Source organism: Cyprinus carpio, chromosome A13 (assembly GCF_018340385.1).
Source record: "Cyprinus carpio isolate SPL01 chromosome A13, ASM1834038v1, whole genome shotgun sequence".
Taxonomy (NCBI): domain Eukaryota; kingdom Metazoa; phylum Chordata; class Actinopteri; order Cypriniformes; family Cyprinidae; genus Cyprinus; species Cyprinus carpio.
Genome location: NC_056584.1, coordinates 29871094 through 29894560, shown reverse-complemented (window position 1 = coordinate 29894560; position 23467 = coordinate 29871094). Strand labels below are relative to the sequence as shown.

Genomic DNA, 23467 nt, shown 5'->3' with positions numbered 1-23467 from the left:
AGCAAAATGATAAGAAATAAACATAAAATATTAATGCTTTTGAAAATAGAAAGAAAAAAAGATTCTGACACCACTTACCTAATGTAGGTATTTTTCCCCTGTCAACATCTCAGCTATTCAACAGAATATGTAATATATGGGTCTGGTCTTTCTCAAAGTGCTCTGATATCTTGATTGAGCTTCAGGCACAGCCTGACAAATATGTCTCACTTAATATGATATAAAATCACACAATAAACACTTTGTTTCAGGATGATTCTACTGAAAGATGACCATATTTTGTGACATACTAAAGGTTCTGCCATCACATTGATCAAATGGTTGGCTTCAGGTCTCCAGGCTTGTGCTTGCTGGCTTTGCCCGGGGTCAGAGGTCAGAATGTCATTGCCACAGTGACTGGAGATGACGTCATCAAAACTGTAGTAAATCAATGGTTATGTAGCATCTCGTCAATTAAAAAAAAAAAACAAAAAAAAAAAAACATGTGTCTTGCTGCATGTTGTAAATTTCCGGTTTGTTATATTTCTCAGGACGTCCAGCCAGTTGCAATGCTGAAGGCAAGGTTTTCTGATGCTACATCTGTTGTGATGGTCATTGTACACTGGGTTGTGCTTTCTCTCACTCATGATCCAGAGGAAGGCTGGAGAAGATTTCACATTTGTGGGAGAAGCAGGTGAGAGAGCAAAAACCCATTAAATGAATGCTAGGTCTTCACCTGTGATTGTTCAGGATTGTCTTCCAAAGGTTTATCTCCATCACGAGACTTCTTTCTTTTTTTGTTGCCTGGAGAGTAGAAAGTGAAATGTAAAATCTGACCTGAAATGTTTTGAACTGACCTGAATATTTTAAATAAAAAGCTGTCAATTGACGAATAAGTATGAGTAAAGTATGGTTTTTTTAGACGTTCAAGACAGAATAAATAAAGAACAGATTGTAAAATAAATAAAAAAACAATAATAATAATTAATATTATATATATATATATATATATATATTCTTATATATATATATATATATATATATATATATATTTTTTTTTTTTTTTTTTTTTTTTTTCCCAATGTTTTATATGTACATATAGAAAGTTAAAAGTATATTGAAAACACATTAAATTTAAACATTAAAACATTTAGCTTTTATCACACATTAAATTTAACTTAATAAGTTTGATTTCCAGCGAGGTATGTACTTCAAATTTAATTTGAATTGCTGTATTAAAGTGTCTAACAAATGCATAAATGTAAGTAGGGAACATTACTGAATCAAAGTCTATGTTGGTTAGGCTAGTCAAGAAGCGTTGCCGGGGCATCAGCCTCCCACACATTTTTTTTTTTTAACAGCAGGAATGATTTCTTGATAAAATGTTTTTCCAGGAGCAACAAAGGCTGCAGACCCAGAAATATGTCCTACTTGCGTCACAGTGTTCTGAGTGACTTGTCATTTTTTATTAAACAGATGTGTGGGCTGCAGTTTGCCTGGCTGGTTGCTAGGAAACAGACAGAGTTTGAAAATGCAGAATAAAAGCAGGTGTGTGTGTCTGTGTGTGTGTGTTTGTGCAGCTATAAACACAGGTGTTGTGTCATTACGGGGGAGATTCACAAATTTGTGATTCAGTCAGGTGCTTGGCAACTGATACACACTGAGCTTCCGGAGCAGTTTTTTCCCCAGGTTCTCATCCGAGCCGCCCAGAGAGTGAGAGCTGATGAGCTGGGATGTAGACATGTCCGTATCCATGGGTACGGTTGTTGCATCTGAAATAGATTGGACACACTATGACAATGGGCCTTGATCACATGACAAACTTAGCTGAAAAGTCATTAGTTAGTCTCTCTTCTCTTCTCTTCTCTTCTCTTCTCTTCTCTTCTCTTCTCTTCTCTTCTCTTCCTCTTCGCTTCTCTCTTCTCTTCTCTTCTCTTCTCTTCTCTTCTCTTCTCTTCTCTTCTCTTCTCTTCTCTTCTCTTCTCTTCTCTTCTCTTCTCTTCACTCCTCTCCTCTCCTCTCCTCTCCTCTCCTCTCCTCTCCTCTCCTCTCCTCTCCTCTCCTCTCCTCTTCGCATCCAAACTTCACTGATTCTTGATTTAGTCATTCCTGTTAACCTCCAGTCATAACAAGCAGAGCTGAAATGGACCGTTCTAGTCTGATGTCAACATTCCTTTGCAGGTCATATAAACAGAGACTATACAGCTCATGCATTTCCTCTCCCTGCAGTCTGTCAAACATCCCGTTCGCTGTAAAACAGTCACTCCAGTGTTTGAAAGTGTGGGTGCATTTAGTTAGAGAACAGACCACCACCCTTCTTAAAGGGATAGTTCACCCCAAAATTAACACTTTGTCATTATTTACTCAACCTCAAGTCATTTTCTTACCTGTGTTAAATTTTCCAAACATAGATACACACTGATATTTTGAAGAATTTTTTCTGGGAATCTTCTATTGCATGAAAGTATATAAGAAGTCCACACGAATATAGTATTAAAAATTATTCTGAAGCTCTAAAGTCATATGATAGCATTGTATTAGTTGAAAATAATATACATGGTCACTATGAGCAGTTGTAGTGAAAAAAAAAAAGAACGCTCTTCTAAAATTATCCATGGACAGCATCCAGGTTTGAAATGCCATGAGGGTGAATAAATAAATACATTTAAAATGTACAGATTTAATTAAAATTATTTTTATTTTTGTTGAACTATTAATTTTGTATTTCAAAAAGTTTCTGCAGTGATTTATGTTTGCCTAATGCACAGTTCCTTCTTTTGATTTGACTTAGCAGCTTTTAAATTCATTTTTGGACTTAATGAGGTAAACACTGTATATTGGTGCATAAGATTATATCATGATTCGGCTTCAGAAATCATCCTTCAATTCACCCACCAGTTCCTTCTTTTCTCTCCACACGATTGTCTCTTATATATGGGGTGTCATCCATACGAAGGAACACAGAGTCACTGGGGCTCTTCTGTCCATCTGACTTACTTCCTACAGGGGGAGCCAGAGAACCATCGTCAGCTGATCACACTGGAAACACTGCCTTTGTATTACTATGCAGGAGTATCTGATTACAAAACTATGAGTAATCAAAGACATTTAAAGCTTTGAGTCCATGTCTTTTGACATGAAAATGAAATTGATTTGGCAAACACAATTTTCAGACTTGTGTTGACATTGAAACAGCTTACTAGCACACTACTTTTACTATTTCTGCCATATAACGCTAGTATCCAATTCTCAATTCAGCCAAATTTCTTATTGAAACAGGAAGCTGGGGTGAGATGTATTGAAGACCTTTTTTAAAACAGCCAGTAGCCTTTAATAGTCATCACAACCTGAGATTAACCACAGTTCTTACTGAGGATGAAAGCAACAAAGACTCTTTATAATGAATTGTGGACTATTTCTCACAACTACCCGATGAAGAAGATAATGATTCTGCATTTGTTTTTGGAATACGACTATAGCCCTATGTGACGAGTGGGGCGGGACTCGAGACCGGTGAGTGGAGCAGGTGTCGCTCATTTCCCAATCACTCCACCGGCCTCGCTCCGTTCTCACGGCTCTCGGCCCCGCCCCACTCGTCACACCCTACTTTAGGGAGAAGATTCTGAAGATGAACAGGCCCTCGGTCATCTGTAGCCGATAAGATGTCAAAATCTTTGCTTATTTTGTTTATGTATAATTCAGACTGAAGAGATATTTTCATATTTATTGGACAAAAATAGAGCAAAACTAGAGAACACCCCAAATTTCACTTTATTTTAAATTTCATCTTATATATATATATATATTATATATATATATATATATATATATGTGTGTGTGTGTGTGTGTGTGTGTGTGTGTGTGTGTGTGTGTGTGTGTGTGTGTGTGTGTGGTGTGTGTGTGTGTGGATGTGTGTGTGTGTGTGTGTGTGTGTGTGTGTATACATATGACATATATTATGAATATCTTATATAATTAGCATGTAAATTAAATTTAAACATACATTCAATTACATTAAAGATTATGCAATAGTTTTGGTCCGTTTTTTAGTCCAGGAAATTTTGAAATGTTTTGACTGTTTTTAAGAATACACTTGACCTCAGATAACTTCAAACTAGCAAACTTGGACAAAAAGCCAAACCATTAAGATTTTGTGGAGATTTTAGTTAAAACTCTGATTGTGGAACTGCTGTCATATCTCAAGTTTCAGTCTGTACTGCATGCAAAGTGTATTAAATATTTACAGTAGCATTTGATATCAGTGAAAACATTGATATGATAGTGTTCGACAGTGTAATTTGATTAACCTGCATTTGATCCTGTGTATACTTTGGGACAGGCCTCACTAATTAAAGGAAACTCTACTTGGTTGTGTTTTGACATTTATAAGTGATTTCTAAATTAAGAATCAGATTTAAACCTTTCCACACAAAGTTTGATTAGTTTAAGTAAGAGGATTAGAGTTCTGCCATCTGTCTTGTCTTGCACTTGGAAGCTGTGAGAAACGTCCTAATTCCATCACATGTATCACCAACATGCATTATCTGCATCCTCGGTTTCCACAAAGATTAAAATGACTGACACTTATATGTTATAGTTATATTTAGGCATATTCAGACTGTATAAAACAACTCTTTTGGTGTTCCTCAATCAGTGGCTTGACACCGCTGTTTTGCAATCGCTCTCATCAGAAAAGATCAGAAGCCTTTGGAGATGAGCTCAAATGGTCTGTCATATAAAGCTTTTCCGACGGTTTTCTAACTCCTGAGGAAATCTACTTCAGTGGTTTCATGTTAAATTGTTTTAATATTTACCTGCTGCCTGAAAAATGACTAAGAGAACCCGCGAAAGATGCTATAAATGAGAAGCAAATGCACTCACGGACGATGCGGTTCCTCTCATTAAGGGCGCTGGTGCTGTCTGGCTGTCTGTAGAGGTGGCTGTGCTGGTGGAATCGGGTCAGACAGGGCCGTGGTTCTGTCAGAGGAAGGGCGATGCTGTTGGAACGCGTCTCAGGGATTGTCATTCTCTCCCCGGGCACTTGACTGTCTGCGTCGGGGGTTTGTGGAGAGCTGTCCATGCGTGTAGCTGTCAGGGCATTCTGATAATGGTTACGAGTGATCTGGAAAGAATGACACATTACAGTACGCATCTCATAATTCTATATAATTTCAAACATATAGCATTAGAATATTTATGTTATTATTTACATAAGCATTATTTAAAAAGTATTTGCTTTAGCATTTTGAAGCAAAACTAGAGAACACCGGAAATAAAAACCTCACCAGAGTTTTTGGATCAACCTCACAAAAACTGCACCTGGGTCATATTCCACTTCAAAAATAATTATAAATAAAAAATAAATAAACAAACAAATAAATAGATAAATAAATGTTTGTTTGAAATTAATATTTATCAGAGGTGCCCAAACTACTTAATAAGAAAGGCCTAAAATAAATAAATGTTGCATTATGTGTAACTATATTAAATTAAAACGTAATATATTTAAATAACAATTTATGATTTTTAAAAAAGATTTTTAATCACATTCACTTATATTGTTTTTAAAAAATATTTTTAGTGCAAAAATAAAACAAAAAATGTTAAAACAAAAATATTAATTACAGGACTCCCTCAAGCGAGAGGGTAAGACACAGAAAGAAATTTCTGAACGAATAGGCTGTTCCCAGAGTGCTGTATCAAGGCACCTCAGTGGGAAGTCTGTGGGAAGGAAAAAGTGTGGCAAAAAACGCTGCACAACGAGAAGAGGTGACCGGACCCTGAGGAAGATTGTGGAGAAGGACCGATTCCAGACCTTGGGGGACCTGTGGAAGCAGTGGACTGAGTCTGGAGTAGAAACATCCAGAGCCACCGTGCACAGGCGTGTGCTTTTGAACCAGAAACAGCAGCAGAAGCGCCTGACCTGGGCTACAGAGAAGCAGCAGCACTGGACTGTTGCTCAGTGGTCCAAAGTACTTTTTTTTCGGATGAAAGAAAATTTTGCATGTCATTCGGAAAGCAAGGTGCCAGAGTCTGGAGGAATGACTGGGGAGAAGGAAATGCCAAAATGCCTGAAGTCCAGTGTCAAGAACCCACAGTCAGTGATGGTCTGGGGTGCCATGTCAGCTGCTGGTGTTGGTCCACTGTGTTTTATCAAGGGCAGGGTCAATGCAGCTAGCTATGCAGGAGATTTTTGGAGCACTTCATGCTTCCATCTGCTGAAAAGCTTTATGGAGATGAAGATTTCGTTTTTCAGCACGACCTGGCACCTGCTCACAGTGCCAAAACCACTGGTAAATGGTTTACTGACCATTGTATTACTGTGATTGGGCCTGCCAACTCTCCTGACCTGAACCCCATAGAGAATCTGTGGGATATTGTGAAGAGAAAGTTGAGAGATGCAAGACCCAACACTCTGGATGAGCTTAAGGGCCGCTATCGAAGCATCCTGGGCCTCCATAACACCTCAGCAGTGCCACAGGCTGATTGCCTCCATGCCACGCCGCATTGAAGCAGTCATTTCTGCAAAAGGATTCCCGACCAAGTATTGAGTGCATAACTGAACTTATTATTTGAAGGGTGACTTTTTTCTGTATTAAAAACACTTTTCTTTTATTGGTCGGATTAAATATGCTAATTTTTTGAGATAGGAATTTTGGGTTTTCATGAGCTGTATGCCAAAATCATCAGTATTAAAAACAATAAAAGACCTGAAATATTTCAGTTGGTGTGCAATGAATCTAAAATATATGAAAGTTTAATTTTTATCATTACATTATGGAAAATAATGAACTTTTTCACAATATGCTAATTTTTTGAGAAGGACCTGTATAAAATAATATGCACAATGTGCACACTGTTATAAATATTATTTAAATGGATTGTACAATTGTAAGTGTACATCATGGTCATATCTGACTGAATTTAATGCAGATAAATATTTGTTTAATAAAATCAAAATGGATTCATTTAAAAACATAAATTGTGTATTTCATTGATGAAAATCATTGAAAAAAATATTTAATATAGACAGGATTATTTACATTACTGTAATGAGAAAAAAATATATATTTTTATAGCATTACAGTATAGAGAATTTAGGTGAAAAACTTTAATGATCTTAAAATAAAATAAAATTTTGATACTATTAATTTATTTTGATATTGGGATATGTGAACCACAATATGAACCAGAATTTTCTTGAATTTTCCCCTCCTCCAGCTGTCTGAAAAACAGTGTTTCTCTCTCTCTCTCAGAATAGTCAAATTTACCTTAATGATCTGTAGGTCTGTGAGCTGGCGAACTGAATAGTCCGGTAAATATGGTCCTCCGCTGATGCTCAGTTGACCCAGACTGCCTCCGTGGATTGTAGTATCCGAATGATTGAGACCGCTGCTCCTGGACGGTGATCTGTGGACTGGATCAGACCATAGAAGTCATTCAGATGATTATTGCTTTAATTATTGCCACACATATTTACTTTTTCTTTTCTCAGGCTATTGAGAGTCTATGTACTGTATATATACTGATATGTTGAGATAGACTACTTATTAAAAAATTCAGCCATATGTACACAACTTGATTGGACTTGTTTATTCACTGCAAAAGATTTGTTTTCTTACATTGTATCCTGAGTTTAGGTTTATTTAGTCTTTTGTACTGTATGTTTGGCTGATTTTTTGCTTATTTTTATCATTTGGTTTTTTAATGTTTGTGCTTAAAATATTTGAAACATTAAAGACGAAATGTTCTCCTATTAAAGATACATTCTCTGGAAAGAAGCCTATATTATCTACATCTATATAATATATTGCTTCTCAAATTAAATGCATTTTTTTTTTTTGGTTTTTTTTTTGTTTTTTTTGTTGGTATTTTTTGGCAAAAATACATGTTAAAAATAGGACATGCAGTGCTGAAGAGTGGAAAAACCTTTTAGTGGCGTTGTGTGTTATGACTGATTATGAGAGCAAAAAACCATATGCTATACACAGAATCTCTCTGTGTCCATGTAGATGTCATATCTCATTAGTAGATGCTGAGGTCTTGGAGGGAGTATGTTGGTATACCTGTTTGCATCTGTGGTGTAGCTTTTCTTTATGTCTTTATATCACAGCGAGATACAGAGAAAACCCTCACTAGAGAGACAGACTATGACACAGACACTTGGCTTACATTTAACACCATTCATTCTGAATTAATCTCTTCAACTAGGGCTAAAGACTCCATCCTTTAAGTTATTTTTGCATTTTCGTGAAGCTAAGCTTATGAGATTTTCATCCTTATATAATAGCATGCCATTTTGCCTGAGTGGGCAGACGATAGTTTCTCTCCCACTGTAATTACCCGACTCTACTCTCCTAAGATTTACATAGCCGCTCTATTTAAATTGGCTGCCTTAATTATCTCTGGAGAGCATTGCTAGAGGGTTCATGTATGCTCCACGCTCAACGCCTCTCAGAGTTTTTAATTGCTCATTAATATTTTTACTGCAGTAAAACTGAGATATTCTGGAAAGTTGATTTATTTAATAAGGCTCTGTTCACCTCCAGTGATGAATTCTGACGAAATTAAAGCAGCAAACAAACCTGTGGGTAGGATGGTCATAATAGCAGGTAAGCCGTAGTATGTGAACGGCCCGTTTTCAAACTTTAGTCCTTCTTTACCGATCTCTACCTCCACTCGACCCTGCAGCCAGAGAGAGATGGTTTAGACAGTTTTATTGTTGAGAGCTTTTAAATCGAGTTTTCAATTAAGAAAATTACATTTCTGTTCGTACAATGGGTTCCAGAAAACAGCTTTATTTTTGTATTTCATGAATGTATTATAATTTTGTCATAAATTTAATTATTTTGTCATAAATTAATGGATTAGCATAACAGTTTGATCAAATATATTTTTAAATATTAATGTTTCTAGTATTTAATAAAATCATTTATTTTGCTCACAGTTATGAAAACTGAATATAGCTGAATATATATGGAGTCTAATAGTGAAAAGCTTTTATTTTAAATTCTGCAGTAATGCCATATGTCATAAATTAATTTATCTGCATAACAGTTTGAACAAATTTATAACAAAAACGTAATAATAAAAAAAACAATTTATATATGTGTAAAATTTCAGAATATATTTCTATTTATTTATAATGAATTTCAGAATATATTTTATTATTTATTTATAATGAATATCAGAATGTCTTTTAAAACGTGTAGTACTTTACCTGCAGTATGAGGATGAAATAATCCACAGGCTTGTTGCGCTGGAAGAGGTAGTGCTTTGGTGATCGCTTGTTTTTCTCATTAAACTTGAGTTCCTGCACCACGCTTGGGTGCTTTATCAATCGCAGGAGGATCTTCTCTGAGAGATGCGTCGACTTAAAAGGCTCTACTTCTACAGACAGAAAGGGGACGGTGAGAATAAGAAACACATTAATAATATTGACAATGACACAGCATCCTGATCCTTCATCATTTGACGATGATTTGCAATGCTGCACCAAGTGAGTAGATACATTAGATTGTCAAATGAATGTGAACACATCATTTTGGTCTTGAATTGTACGTGCTTTAAACCTAAAACAATTATCAGTTTCTTAAATCTTCAAATTCTATTGTTCCAAAACTGTCTGAATTGATCATTAACAGGACTGATATATGTATTTTGAGATTCTCTCACAATTGTGAATTGAGATTACCTGTTGCTAGAAAGCGATGTGTTGCAAGCAGAAGCTGTGGTGAAACTTTGACCTTCATTTCACTCTCTGACAGTTTAAATATGGAGAAGTCTTGCTGTTTCCTCTCATGGTGAGATACTCGTCTCTTTGTACGGTTATCAGCTGCCACAACAAAACAGCAATACATTTATACTGGATAAGCTTTACCTCAAACCAATAACAAGTGCATGAGAGTATAGAAAATATGCTTAAAATACAAAATACAGGCAATAAAAGGTTAAAAGAAAACTGCAATATTTAACTCCAGGCAATTTATACAGTATATTACTCGAGATGATTCCATGGAATATAATACCCTTTATTTTGTATCATATTATACATTATACTTGTTTTATTATTATAATAAAATGATTATCATATGTAATACATACATACATACATACCAACACTAAATATGCCAAAAAGATTTAAATGCACTTTGACTGACTTGCACAACAATTTTTTTAGAATTAAGGTTTGTTTGTTTGTTTTAATATAATTCAAGAAGTCATATTGCGAGGTGTGCATTATTGCCATTTCAAATATTCAATTATTAAATAATTTTTCATTCACATAATTAATTTTCACATAAATATACAGTTCTTTTAACTTTAACATAACAGGTTTTTCTTTTTCTTTTTTTTTTAGTATTTAAACTAAAACACATTTAAAGTATGGTTATTGCATCACATACAAGTTGGATCAAATTTGTTTTTGTTTTTCCTGCTTCTGTAGAATATGTTACTATAATTGGAGCAATCAGGATATGTTTTCACAAAAGGTCAAGATGGTATTCATTACTATTACCTCTTTCCTTGGCAGAAAATGTAAACAATGTGCACAATTTTTTTTTTTTTTTTTTTTTTTTTAGGCAAGACGTTAAGGTAAATGTGAATTTACTTTTCAACATAACTTACAAAATATTCACAGTAAAACGTGTGACAACTAACCCCAGTCTCCTCCAATATGTTAGCACAAAATCATGGTTAAAAATGAATTGATAATTGCAGAGAACCGGCTTTGCCATAAGACAATAACACAGAGAGTTCTGGAATCCAATTAGTTAGATAATTATTTGCAACAGGGTCACAGTGATATCGACTATGCATGAGGAAGCAGTAGGAATCAGGGCAGGTTTTCCCTCAGACAAACACTCTGTTATGGCTGTGTGGAGGAAATATTCCACTAATAATGCACCACTGGACTGATTTTATAACTTTTAGGTGTTTGAATGTTCATCTGAAACTTAATTATTGAAAGATGAGAAGATAGAAAAACAAATGAGGCCTAAGATAAGCAAAAATGCAGCAGATTTAAAGAACAGAAATAGTAAACACCTACTGTAGAGGTCCGTTTCGTCCACAATCTCAGACTTGATGATTTCCTCGATGACATCTTCCAGAGTGACGATGCCCATGACTTCGTAGAAAGGATCTCCTTCTCCTTCATTATTGACCCTCTGCACGATAGCCAAATGAGATTTTCCTTTACAGTGCCAGAGAAAGACATAGGATCATCACTGCAGGATATGCAATACTTATAATCTGTATCCTCATTTGTGTAAAGTATATTAAAGCCAACTTCACAAAACTGCAGTGCATGCTATTAAATCGATCCATGAAGTTATTAGTCAAAGTGTGCAAAATCAATAGTCACACAACTTTAGTAAATGAATCCTGTCCATTTATTTTTACTCCTCCGACACCTTTGTATGTGATTTCTGTGGCAGGGGGGAGTCTTTTGCATTGTTGAACTGATTTGAACATAAAGAGTGCTTGGAATGAAGGCTCATGAAGAGATTAACTCTGACAGTTCTGAAGATTCAGACATGCCGTTATGTAAAGAGCGCTGAGTGATTATGCAATGGGGTTTGGGAAGCCCTGTGGCTCTGACGATGAAGCTGAGCATGATGCTAAAAACCTGGAATCTGTTGAAATTTGCTATTTCTGAGTCTTTCAAAAAGAAAAAAAAAGCTCCTCAGGCATTAAGCTTTTCTGTCAGTGGTTCACGTTCCCTCTTTTTACTAAATAATTATGATACTGAAACGTGTTTAATATTATGAAGAATCAAATATTCAGTATATATATATACACTAACATTCAAAACTTTAGTGTCAGTATAAGATTTTTTTCCGGAAATTAGCACTTTTCTTTAGAAAGGATGCATTAAACTGATCAAAAGTGGCAGATAACAGATTTATATACATCAAATTCTGTTATTTTGAACCTTTTATTAGTCAGTGCATTCTGAAAAAAGGTATAATGGTTTAATACTTTTATTCAGCAAGGACACTTGGTCATTGAATTGATCAAAAGTTAATACATTTATGATTTGCTATTTCAAATAGATGCTGGTCTCTTGAAATTATCATGAGACACTGAAGACTGGAGTAATGATGCTGAAATTCAGCTTTACCATCACAGAAATTATTCTATTGTAAAATCTATTAAAATAGAAAACAAATATTGTGAATTGTTATAATATTTCACAATATTAAGGTTTTTACTGTATTTTTATATTGTATTTATAAATATGTGTGTGCATACATGTGCATATATCCCACAATGTTGTGATTTCAGATGCTTTTACATATTAACAATGGCTATTTAATATTTCCCGGAACCTTCTGAGGAATCCCAACATTAGAAACTAACAGATGAAGCCCGGTCATCCGGTCATTTCAACAGATTGTTTTACAAATCTCTCATAATGTAATGCAGCTTTGCCAAAAGGTCTGTTATTGAAATATGGGCTGCTAAATCTATATTGGCACCAACAGCAAACCAGCAGCTTGTTGCTGCTGCAAAGCTTTATCTCATTTCACATGCAAAGAGGGCAGTTACATTGGAGTCTTAAAGGAACAGCAGCAAAAAAAAAAAAAAAAGGAAAACAGGGAAAAAAGTCATAAAATCTAAATTAGTTTAAGATATATGTAGAAAAAAAAAATTGTATATGACCCTTTTTAAAAAGCTCATAATATGAAGCATGATTAGTGTTGCTTATACAATATTGTTCACTGAATTCCCAGACAGAAGCTCTTTCTGTTAATCATCAGTCAGCCAGATTTGGAATATCAATTCAGGCAGAGAGGATTAAATATATAATCCTCAACCTTTGGGTAGAGAGAACCTAAAGGACAGAAGTGTCTGTCACGCTGTGGTCTCCATGGTAGCGGCGCACGCTGAGTGAAGTGAAGAATTCTGCAGGAGTCAGGTGGGAGAGCAAGGGCAATGCAGCACTCGGCACGATACACCTCAAAGCTGATGTTCAGGGAACTGCATTACATCACTGCGCTATTATGTAACACACACACATGCATGCGAGCCAGGGGGTCTGAGCCCACGCGGATGTCCCTGCGATTCCCTCAGCTGCTGTGCCAGCAAATGAACTCGTTAAAGCTGGCACTATACTCTACTCATGTGATGCATGGCAGAGCAGTATGGTGGGAAGTGCTAAATAAAGCACAGTGTGTGGCTGAAAATGAAAAGAAAAACACAGAAGAACTGTTGAAGGAAATGCCTGACTGATATCTAAATAGAATCCAAATAGCACAGTTTGTCCTAAAAATGCATATGCAAATAAATGTATGATTGTCTATGTTAATTGCTTTTATTTTTGTAATTTTTTTTGTCATTTTGATGCTTGTGTTGTTGCATTTGACCTGCATTTGAGCTTAAAGGGATAGTTCACCCAAAAATTTCTGCCATCATTTACTCACCCTCATGTTGTTCCAAACCTGCATGAATCACTTTCTTTTCCTCTACTGAACGCAAAAAAAAAAAGATATTTTGAAGAATTTCAGTTTATGGTCCCAACTGATTTCCATACTATTTTATTACCATATGGAAGTCAATGGAAACCATCAACTGTTTAATTACCAACATTCTTTAAAATATAATCATTTATGTTCCACAGAAAAAAGAAAGTCATACAGGTTTGGTACAACTTGAAGGAGAGTATATGATGACAGAATTTTCATTTTGTTGGATGGACTATCCCTTTAGTTATTTGCTTTGTTTGAGGTGTTTTTGAAAATGTAAAGTCTGATTATCCATGCATGAAAACAGATTGAGGAATAGGAATTATGTAGCGATTGATCCAATAATTTGAGGGCCCGTACACTTTAAGGGCCAAGCACTAATGGTGTGTAGGCACCTATTTTTTTTTTTATTTTTAGTTTTTTTTTATTTAGTCTATGGCAACCTCTTTAACTTTCCAGCAGAGTTAGAAGAGGAAACAATAGAGAAAAGTATTGGAGGCTGCCAACCAAATCATGATCAGTCAGATCCTGTGCGATTTATTGTTTTACACTCTGCCTAAGTTTGAATAATTTAATAGTTTACCCAAATATAAAAAAAAATCACAAAAGAACATATTTTGAAAAATGTCTGTATTTTTCTCGCCCATACAATGAAAGTCAGTGATGTCAAAAACATTCTTAAAATGTCATTTTTGGTCTAGAGAACAAATAAAGAAATACAGTTTTGGAGAATTTTCTTTTTGGAGTGAACTGGGTGAAGTGGCAGATTGCGAACAACCAGTGTGTTTTAAATTTATGATTTTTTTTTTTTGTTTGTTTGTTTGTTTGTTATGCACTGAAAAGAACAGATACATGTTGACAGTTTTACAACTTCAGTAACTTCCAGCTTTAACTTCTTCAGGGAATAAAAAAAGGTAATTTTTATTCAGTTTTCACCTTTACCTGCAGTTCAGCACCTGTCTTACTTCACTGAGTGGAGAGGGAAAGGTTGAGCCTACATATTTCATATTTCCTGCTGTAATTTGTTCACTGGAGGCAGAAGCTTCAAAGAGTGAAAGGCTGGGTGCTCACAGTGTGAGGAAGCAGATCCTCTTTTCTCTCACTCTGCTCTTTTTGTCCATATGGTCCCAAGCTGAGACACTGATTGGACCAAAAGGTCACTGCTGCAGCTAATCTGCCCTGATGTTTCTATACAGACAAGCACTTGGATTTAAAGGGATAGTTCACCCCAAAATCGACTACTTCAATAACTCAATCTTATCTCATTCCAAACCTGATGTCTTTACACAGCTAAACTCCAAAATGGTGTCATGTTGGCTGTTTTAGTCAATTTTGGAGCTCACTTAAGAATGAAAATTTGCTGAAAATGTACTCAGCATCAGGTCATTCATCAGCTGTTTGGATTCTCATTCTGATGGCACCCATTCACTGCAGAGGATGCATTGGTGAGAAAGGGATGTAACATGTATTTAACATATATACTTTAAAGTTCCATTTGAATGGAGCGATTTCTGAAAATTGAAAGCAATCCAGTAGGTAAACTTTGACCTCAGTTCTAAGTTTCTCTCCGACAGTTCTGCTGTGTGGTGGAAAATAAATTCAAGTTCTGCACAAAGATTAAACTCAATACAGGGTTGCCTGTGTGCCTGTGTTAGTCTGTGCTGAACATCCTATTTTTGGGTCTGGTATTGCTTAAACTGCCCTGGATTCCTATGGCGGTTATGGAACTGATACTGTTCATGATCCCTTTACTACTAAATCTATTGCGTACGAACATTGTGCCCTGTGGGGAAGGTAAATCTGGTAAATCGTACCCTGTGAGAGCGGTACATCTGACAGGTTACTGCTTACGGCTGAATTATGGCACTCGGCACCCTGCTGCTGCTCTGTAGCTTTGACTCTGTGCCTTTGCGGAAAACACAGTCAATCTCAAGAAGATATTATTACATAATTGCCACTGTGATGCAGTAAAGGCCAAAGTATGATCACATACCAGGCATCAGAACACATCACATCACTGTCTAGACTTTGTGCAGGGCAGGATCAAGAGGAAATGGTATTCATCCCTGCATTCCACACAGGTCAGTACTTGACATGAGTAATTTATGGATTTTCAGTTAAAGGCGTGTCAAAATATGACTAATACAACTCTTGTGGTGAACAGTAAGTAATGATGACAGAATGAAAATTGTTGCCATGGGAACAAATTTAAATTATTCAAGTCATCCAGCTTCTAGTCTCTCTGCAGATGTCAGCTAAAGTAAAGATGAGGCTGACACTAAATGTGCAATGTATGATGTCAAAAAAAAATAAATAAAAAAAATAATAATAATAATAAAAAAATATATAAATATACTACATTTTTTTGTATTATTAGCCTATACTTATAGTTAACATAGCCAGAGGGCAATGCATCACTTTAAACATCTAAGATTTAACCAGTAGATTTTCATTCAGAATTCCATATTTTTAAAGCACAGTATGTTCTCCCATATAACTGAAGTCACCGAACTATATTCTTAAAGCGACAGTTTCACCCACAAATGAAAACTTTCATCATATACTCGCCTTCATGTTTTCCATGCACATATACATATTTTGAAACGTCTCTGTAGTTTTTTTTTTTTTTTTATTTTTTTATCCATACAAATTAAAGTTAATGAAGTCCAAGGTTTTATTAACATGATATTAGAAATGAAGAAAGAAATGCATACAGGCTTGGAACGAAATGAGGGTGAGAAATTATTTTTGTGTGATCCTTTCGCACTGATTTCCTCTCATTCGCTATCATTTGTTGTAACTTTGCACAACTGTCCTACAAACATCTTACCTTTCTTGAATTGCTCCAGCATTGCATCCAGTTTGGTGTCGTTAAAGACACAGTGCAGCGGGTGCTTGTAGAACTGTGTGATGGTTTTATCGCGTGCAGTCATCTGGATCAACAAAGGCCAGATCTTTGACGAAAAGTATATCGACAATATTAGACCGTTCGTTCTCAAACACAGGAATGCGAGTGTATCCGCTCTGCATCACATCTGACATGGTGTAGAAGTCCAGAATGGCATCCGAGGCCAGCATGAAGCAGTCATTGAGAGGGGTCAGCACATCTTCCACCGTTTTGCTCCTTAGTTCCAGAGCTCCCTGGATGATGTTCAGCTCCTCTTTCACCAGGTCATGATATGGGTCGGTAACTCTCAGCATAGCCAGTAACTTCTCACGGGTGTAGAAGTTGCTGATTTCCTGGTGCAGCATATTGTCTAGGAGTTTGCTGATGGGATATGTGATGGGGAAAGTCAGCAGCATCAGCATCTTGGTTAACCATGCGGTCTTGGACGCGATAGCCAGCCCGTGCCTGGACGCAACGGAGTGAGGCAGGATCTCTCCGATGAAGAAGATGAGAAAAGTGCACGCCGCAGTGGAGATGGGCGTTGCTCCGAGGATCTGGCACATCCAGACCACCAGGAAAGTGTTGGTAAGCACGTTGCACAGCACCAAAGTGCACAGGACGTAGTTCCCGTGTTTGCGCACCGACTCGATCTTGTGCGCGTACTTTTGCTCCTTGCCCGTGCCGCTGTTCTGCAACACTTTGAGCTCCACCGGGTCCAGCGCGAGCATGCTGATCACCAGCCCGCTGAAGAGCGCGGAAAGCGCCAGAAGCAGCACCGACAGTCCCGCCTGCAGCCACCCGTCCGTATGCGGCGGCCGCTCCACCACCGCCAGCCAGAAGTCGCGCGTCCGGTAGTGCTCCCATTTGATCCCGTCAAAGGCGCACATGGAATAGTACTTTATGTTCTCTCCTCTCCGCAGGTCTTTGGCGAGCAGCTCTACCAGGATGGAGTTCTGGCTGGAGGCTGACTTAAAAGACCCGAGGAGCTCTATATCAGAGCTCCTGGCGCTCTCCTCCACGCACAAGTTGCGTTTGGGATGCACCTGCCCCTCTCTGCCCGGCTCCGGTTCTTCTATGAAAGCGATCCACGGTGCGGCTGTGCCGCTGGCGCTGCTGACGGTCCGGTTGAGCCTCTGCGGAGATGCTGCATAGTACACGCGTAACATGAACCGCGTCCCTTCTGTGGCCTTCAGCAGCCCGTCCTGCACGGATAGATCTCCTCCCGTGTCCTCCGGTCGGAAGCCCAGCAGCCCGTGGATAGGTGTGGTGATAACGGACGCGATCAGGAGGAGCAGGCAGAGCATGGTCCGGGGATGCGGTGCGGGAGGAGAGCATCCGCAGCATCCGCAGCCATGATGCTGAGTGGGTTGTAGAAGGACATTGGCGAGCTGGATCACCGTGGCGATGACAACACCACCCACGGACACACACATCGACTCTGTTTGCCGAGTCAGTGTAACAGCTGGAGTCTCATGTAAATAAAATGACACCGCAGTGACGTCATGACGCTTTGCAGGGCTGCAATACTGTAAGAAGCAAGCAGGAAATGTATAGACTATACTGTCCAGAAAAACCGGCCAAAACCCCCAGCCAGAGATGATGTGATACGATTTCTGTTTATTTTACCATCGTAAACCTAAGAAGTCGGTGGACAGATATTTAAACATAAAGAACTTTCTTAAAAAGGCATTTCTTAATTTAATATTAAATGTAATAATTAAGGTTTAATATAATGTAAAATTGTTTGGTAATCAAAGTATTACTCTAAAGTAATAATTATAATAAAGTAGTCTTTGTCGTTTTATATTGACAGGCTCTGAATTGGCTGGTTGGGGGTGGGGGGGGTGGGGGGTTGGCTGGTGGTCCTCTGGGCCTGCATATGAAGACTGAAATCAATTGTTTAATCAAACCAGCAACACGAGGTCCAAAATATCAGATGTCTGAGTTTTATTGAATCACAAATTTTTCATGTAATAAAAGTACATTTTATATTAGTGGTAGTAGTAGTATTAATCTGTATATTCTTAGTGAATGCCACGGAATATTTGTCCTTATGGTGGGGTAAATAAAGGCAATTTAAAGTAATGTATCCTTAAGTTACTTACCGTACAAAAAGGCAATAGATGTTCTATTCAAACTCAATGCAAACTCAACTTTTCTATATTTCTACTTCTGCAACATAGCTATACTTTATTACGTTTGTTTGTATGTATGTCTGTTTTTTTATCTTTTTTCTACATAGTTTGCACTTGTCTTGGCATTCAATGTGGACAGCAAATTAAGAAATTTCATTGTACAGGGAAACTTGTTTTCCTCACTGTGCACATGACGATAAACTCTTTGAATCCTTGAATGCCTTTTATGTGGGAATAAAAGCTAACGAGTTGAGTCATAAACGAATTATCACCACAAGGTGGCACTACATAAACAATTTGCCTTGACTGGTAAGTAAATGATGGAGAATTTTAGACAAGCGATTTGTTCTATTTGACTAATGAAATAAAATGTAAAATTGCAATCACGCAAAACACCTTCATAAATACTGGCATATTCACTATTATATTTATTATTACTATTATATTTACTACATATATGTATAAGATATGTACAAATGTCTCCTGGTAGCCTAGTTTTTCTTCTTCTCTTGAGAATGCTTGAATGGTGGCTCTACATATGAAATGATGGCTCTGAAACACAATAAACCGAATAGGAAGACCTTGCGTATCAGTTAAGTTTATAGATATTAAACATCTATAAGACAATTTTTAGTTAAATCACATTTTATAACACAAACTTCACCTATTTGCATGTCTAGCCGTTTTTGGGTCCCAAAAGCAAGAATCTCGTTCTGTGGGTTTTTTGTTAAATCATACAAATTAAATAAATAAATAAATAAATAAATAAATAAATAAATAAATAAATAAAATCTGTTCGCCAACAGCGGGGTGAAGCCAATAAGTTGTGGTCTCATAAACGCTTACTTTTATGCCCTAGGTGTTTGGAGCTAGGCCTCAAGCAGACAGCCAATGGCACAGATGATAGAGAACACCATTCTGAGCGGTTTATGGGTGAGATAAAACTAAGAAAAAGAAGAATTTGGAGATGTTTGGCTGTGTATGCTAACCACTTTCGTCTGCTCAGCGCCACTCGCTTCCACCTCGTAAATCAGAGACAAAATATGTGGATTTTTTTTTTTCTTTCTCTCTTATTGTTCACGGCTCGTAGATATTCAGAGGGACTCGTATGTAAAGCCTTGACCTTGTCGACGGTCTGCAGTGAGGGCTCACAGGACAGTTAGCAGGCTCAGGAAACTTTTAAATTACTAATAAATTACTGATGGTCCACTTGGTTAAATGTTGCATGTCCTTGTGAGCTTGTTTGAAACAGTAAGAGTGCCGTGCTCGGATGGTTTCACTAAAAGTCTCTAAAATACTCAACAATTTTTCTATTGTTGTGTGAGAGGGAAAGGGAGAATCACAACACAAATAATATACCAATTCATAAATGAAAAGAATAAAGAAAATTAAATGTATGCAAACATTTGTGCATATTATTTAGTTGTTTAGTCTAATGCAGTTTATGATTACAGGGAATTACTTTATACTTTCATATAATCCTGTTTAAATTCTGCTCAAAATAAACATTTCATGTTCCGACAGGATGAGATCCTTAATAGTGTACATGTGCTTTAAACCAGGTGAGTGGACATTTCCATTTTATTCTATTTAATAACTAAAAAGGTTCAGTTATTTGTTGACTCGTTTTTTTTTCTTCGCCTGGGAACTTTAACAAATGACCCAAACGAAATATACTATCCTATATGCATACATAATTGTAATAGTGTTTTATATGGCTAATATAAAGCAGTGAAATGTAAAGAATTTTGAGCTTTAGTTTGAGAAATTTCTCTTCGTATCTAATCAACATAATCTTATTGTCATCATTTTAATAATTAATAATGTGCGTAATTATTGTCATAACCTAAAACTTTTATACAAGAAATTAAATGTTTTTTTTTTTTGTGTGTTTTGTTTTTTTTAAGTGAAGGTTGAAAAAGTGTTTGTTTTATTAAATGCATTCTAAAATAAATAAATAAATAAATAAATAAATAATTATTCTGAAGAAAGAACTATACTTTGAATGTTTTATTTAGATTATTTTGGAAATTTATCAATGTTGTATTTATAGCTAAAATGTGTTATAAAAGTTTTAACCTCACACTTTTATCAGAATGGGAGCAACAGATTCAAAGTCTGAACTACGTTATAGCCTATATTGTTTTGTTTCACATTAAACTACAAAACTGAATGTTAACCCTATTTGATATATTTACTCCCACTAATCTCTGAAACGGCGAGTTCCAGTTTAGAAAGCTAAAAATGAACTTCAAAAGATTTCTCGTATAAAACTTGATAAATCTTGCCATAAATCTGAGGTTAAAGAGAGGCGCCCTGTCTGGTTTGCTGCCAAGAAACATACTGTAAAAACAGCACAGAGTTTTTTTATTTTCTTTCTGTTTTGTTCTATTCTCATTTATTCTGCAAACTGTGGACTGTCGCAGGACGCGCGGGATGGTTAGGCCAAAGTTGTCAGTCACAGGAGGAAAAATCCTATGCTTCCCGTTATTAGAGAACAGTGTCCTGAGTGAGGTGAGAGAGCATTATTTTATTGTCTACATTGAACTGTGCACGTCTCAGGTTTTATAATAGCATGACTTATGCCATTCACCAGTTGAAATGACAGCACGGCTGGTGTGTCACGTCAAAAGATGCATCCTACTCATAAAACCGAATTTTTATAGGCTAAACCATATGTTCAGCATTTTATATTCACATTTAATAGCAAAGCTATGCAGTGCATAAAGCAATTTAAGACAAAAGTACAGCGTCAGATCTGTGTTGCTCTGGAATTCTATATTTTAAAAATGCACTATAGCCTACAATTATTTTATCGAAAAGATGGAAAACTAGTTCGCGCTGGTGTAATTGTAAACGAATATTTCACAAAGATAAATCAAGAATTTTTATTAGACACAAGGACCCGTTAGGGGAACACGAGATGACTTAATTATTATTATTATTATTTAGAGTTTCGTGATCTCAATGCTAAATTGTTTGCTTCCTGTCCCGATGTGGATAGTTACAATAAACACAGTTTCATTAAAAAAGAGAGAGGCTTTTATGTCAGCAAGTTACTGATATTTTGTCAGGTGTTTGTTTTTTTTCTTTCTCGGGGAAAATAATATATTTTTTTCCTATGAATACGTAACGATTATTATTTGTAGGCTATAGCCTACATACACCATTGTATTTTAAACTTCAGCATTGTTTAGTTAGCCTATTTATTATTTTCCATCACATGATTTTTATAAGCTTTTATCTGTATAAACTGTCTAAAAAAATCCAGTCCTTTTGAAGAAAACCTCATATTTACACCTCATATAAAATAACGTGTAAATGAAAATCAATAGATCAATATATCAAATTGTAAATGGCACGGCGGAGACGAAAAAACACAAAACCTTTTTATATTTTTTATATTTTTATAACCCCATTCAGTTGCAAATCTATGCAAAGTTCATCTGTAAAAAAAAAAACAGGCAGAGAGCTCAACTTTTAACTCTCTTTACGTAAACGTGTTAAAAATAAGCGGATTCATTCACTATTTGTAGTCATTCTGGCTCAAAAAAAGTCAGTTGCTCGAGGATAACGATAAACCAGGACTAAGTTTTAAAATAAGGTGAACAGCTGATTAATCTACATGTGATCATATGACCGTCACTCTCTCTTTTTAGACGATTAAATCAAAATTACGTACTGTATTTTTTTAGTAATTCATCTTGAAAACTAATGTGGGGGGGCAAACAAACAAAAATATAATAGCAGAAAAAAAAGCCTTTAAAAAATAAAAGTTCCAATTGACTTTATAGATTGACTCCATTGGAGAACATTTTTAAAATAAAAGAAAGAAATCCTGCTGACTTTGGATAAAAAAAGGATTCTTTGCTGAATTACAAAGAACTGCTAACCACCAACCAAAGAACAATAAAGAACCACGACATTTCTGGTCGCAATTATTTTTATATATATTTTTTTATTTTTTTTGGTGCAGACAGCACTTACGGTTCAGACATCCCACACTCGGAGAAGAGAGTCATCTTACCTTTAAGAGCTGTTGCGTTTTACTACAGAGGGCGGTGCAGGGGCAGCAGTGTGATGGAGGCTGGCCCTGGGGCGTGAGTTTACTCCAGCTAACTCCAAAACAGCTGAAGACGGGGGGCTGAAAGAGACACCAGTGATCCTCGCTCAAGGAGGGGCATAAAAACACTTCAGGTGCTTTTTGATCGGGTTTTATAAGGAGATCTCTGCTGGATCTCCCTCACTGCGCTCCGCCTCGGTGCTTGAGGACAGAAGATGCCCCAGGCAGTTCCTCTGCCCAGTGTTCGGCTCGTCACTGTGGTTGGCACTGATACTCCAGTCTCTCATTTCCTCCGCCGTTACCTACAGGAGACCAGTGTCCGGAGGGAAGAGACAGAGCTTTCTGGAGAGAACCTTGATTTTAACTGGACGTGAATACGCGAAGCCCGGGTGAAAGTTTTGAATGACAACTTCCTCTCCTTGCAGTTGGATCCCCTCTATCATAAAGGATGGCTGGCTGGACTTCTTAAGGTATTGCAGTTTTGCAATTACACCCTACGCCTGATGATGATGCTTTGATGATGCTGATGTGTTTTGTGTTGATTAGGAAGATCCTGCTGGAGAAGCAGTCCAATAGGTGTGTTTTAGAACAAGGGTAGCTGGGTTTAAAGCTGGTCCAAACTGGTTAACCATGTTGGATTAGCAACATACTATCTTAAAGTGGTCATCTGGATGACCAGCTAGAAACCATCGTCCATGTTTCAAACACAGCTACCAGGCTTCAGCTGGATTTTCCAACAGGAACGCTACTAGACATTATCAGTGAATCTTTCCAATAACATATAACTGCCCAAACACCTAATACTGCTATTTTACCATGTTTGAATCTATCGACCAACGTCCTGAATACACATTTTTTTTACACAGTACACTATTTTTCTAAAGATGGGCTAATACCAAACCCATTTGCTCTTATTAGACGTTTATTTTTT

General features: G+C 36.7%; 1 protein-coding gene and 1 pseudogene across 1 annotated transcript; one reads left to right on the top strand and one right to left on the bottom strand.

Moving 5' to 3' along the window:
* Nucleotides 1-437: 437 nt before the first annotated feature.
* On the bottom strand, nt 438-17719 carry LOC109078975 (metal transporter CNNM1-like). The gene is given in 12 exon segments (XM_042769594.1): nt 438-783; nt 1641-1751; nt 2875-2979; nt 4861-5101; nt 7251-7396; nt 8565-8664; nt 9200-9369; nt 9674-9814; nt 11033-11176; nt 16282-16370; nt 16372-17635; nt 17638-17719. Coding segments are annotated over 12 exon segments (2673 nt in total). The 3' UTR covers nt 438-703.
* A 121-nt stretch (nt 17720-17840) lies between these two features.
* Nucleotides 17841-23467, top strand: part of LOC122147320 — a 65281-nt pseudogene continuing 59654 nt past the window's right edge.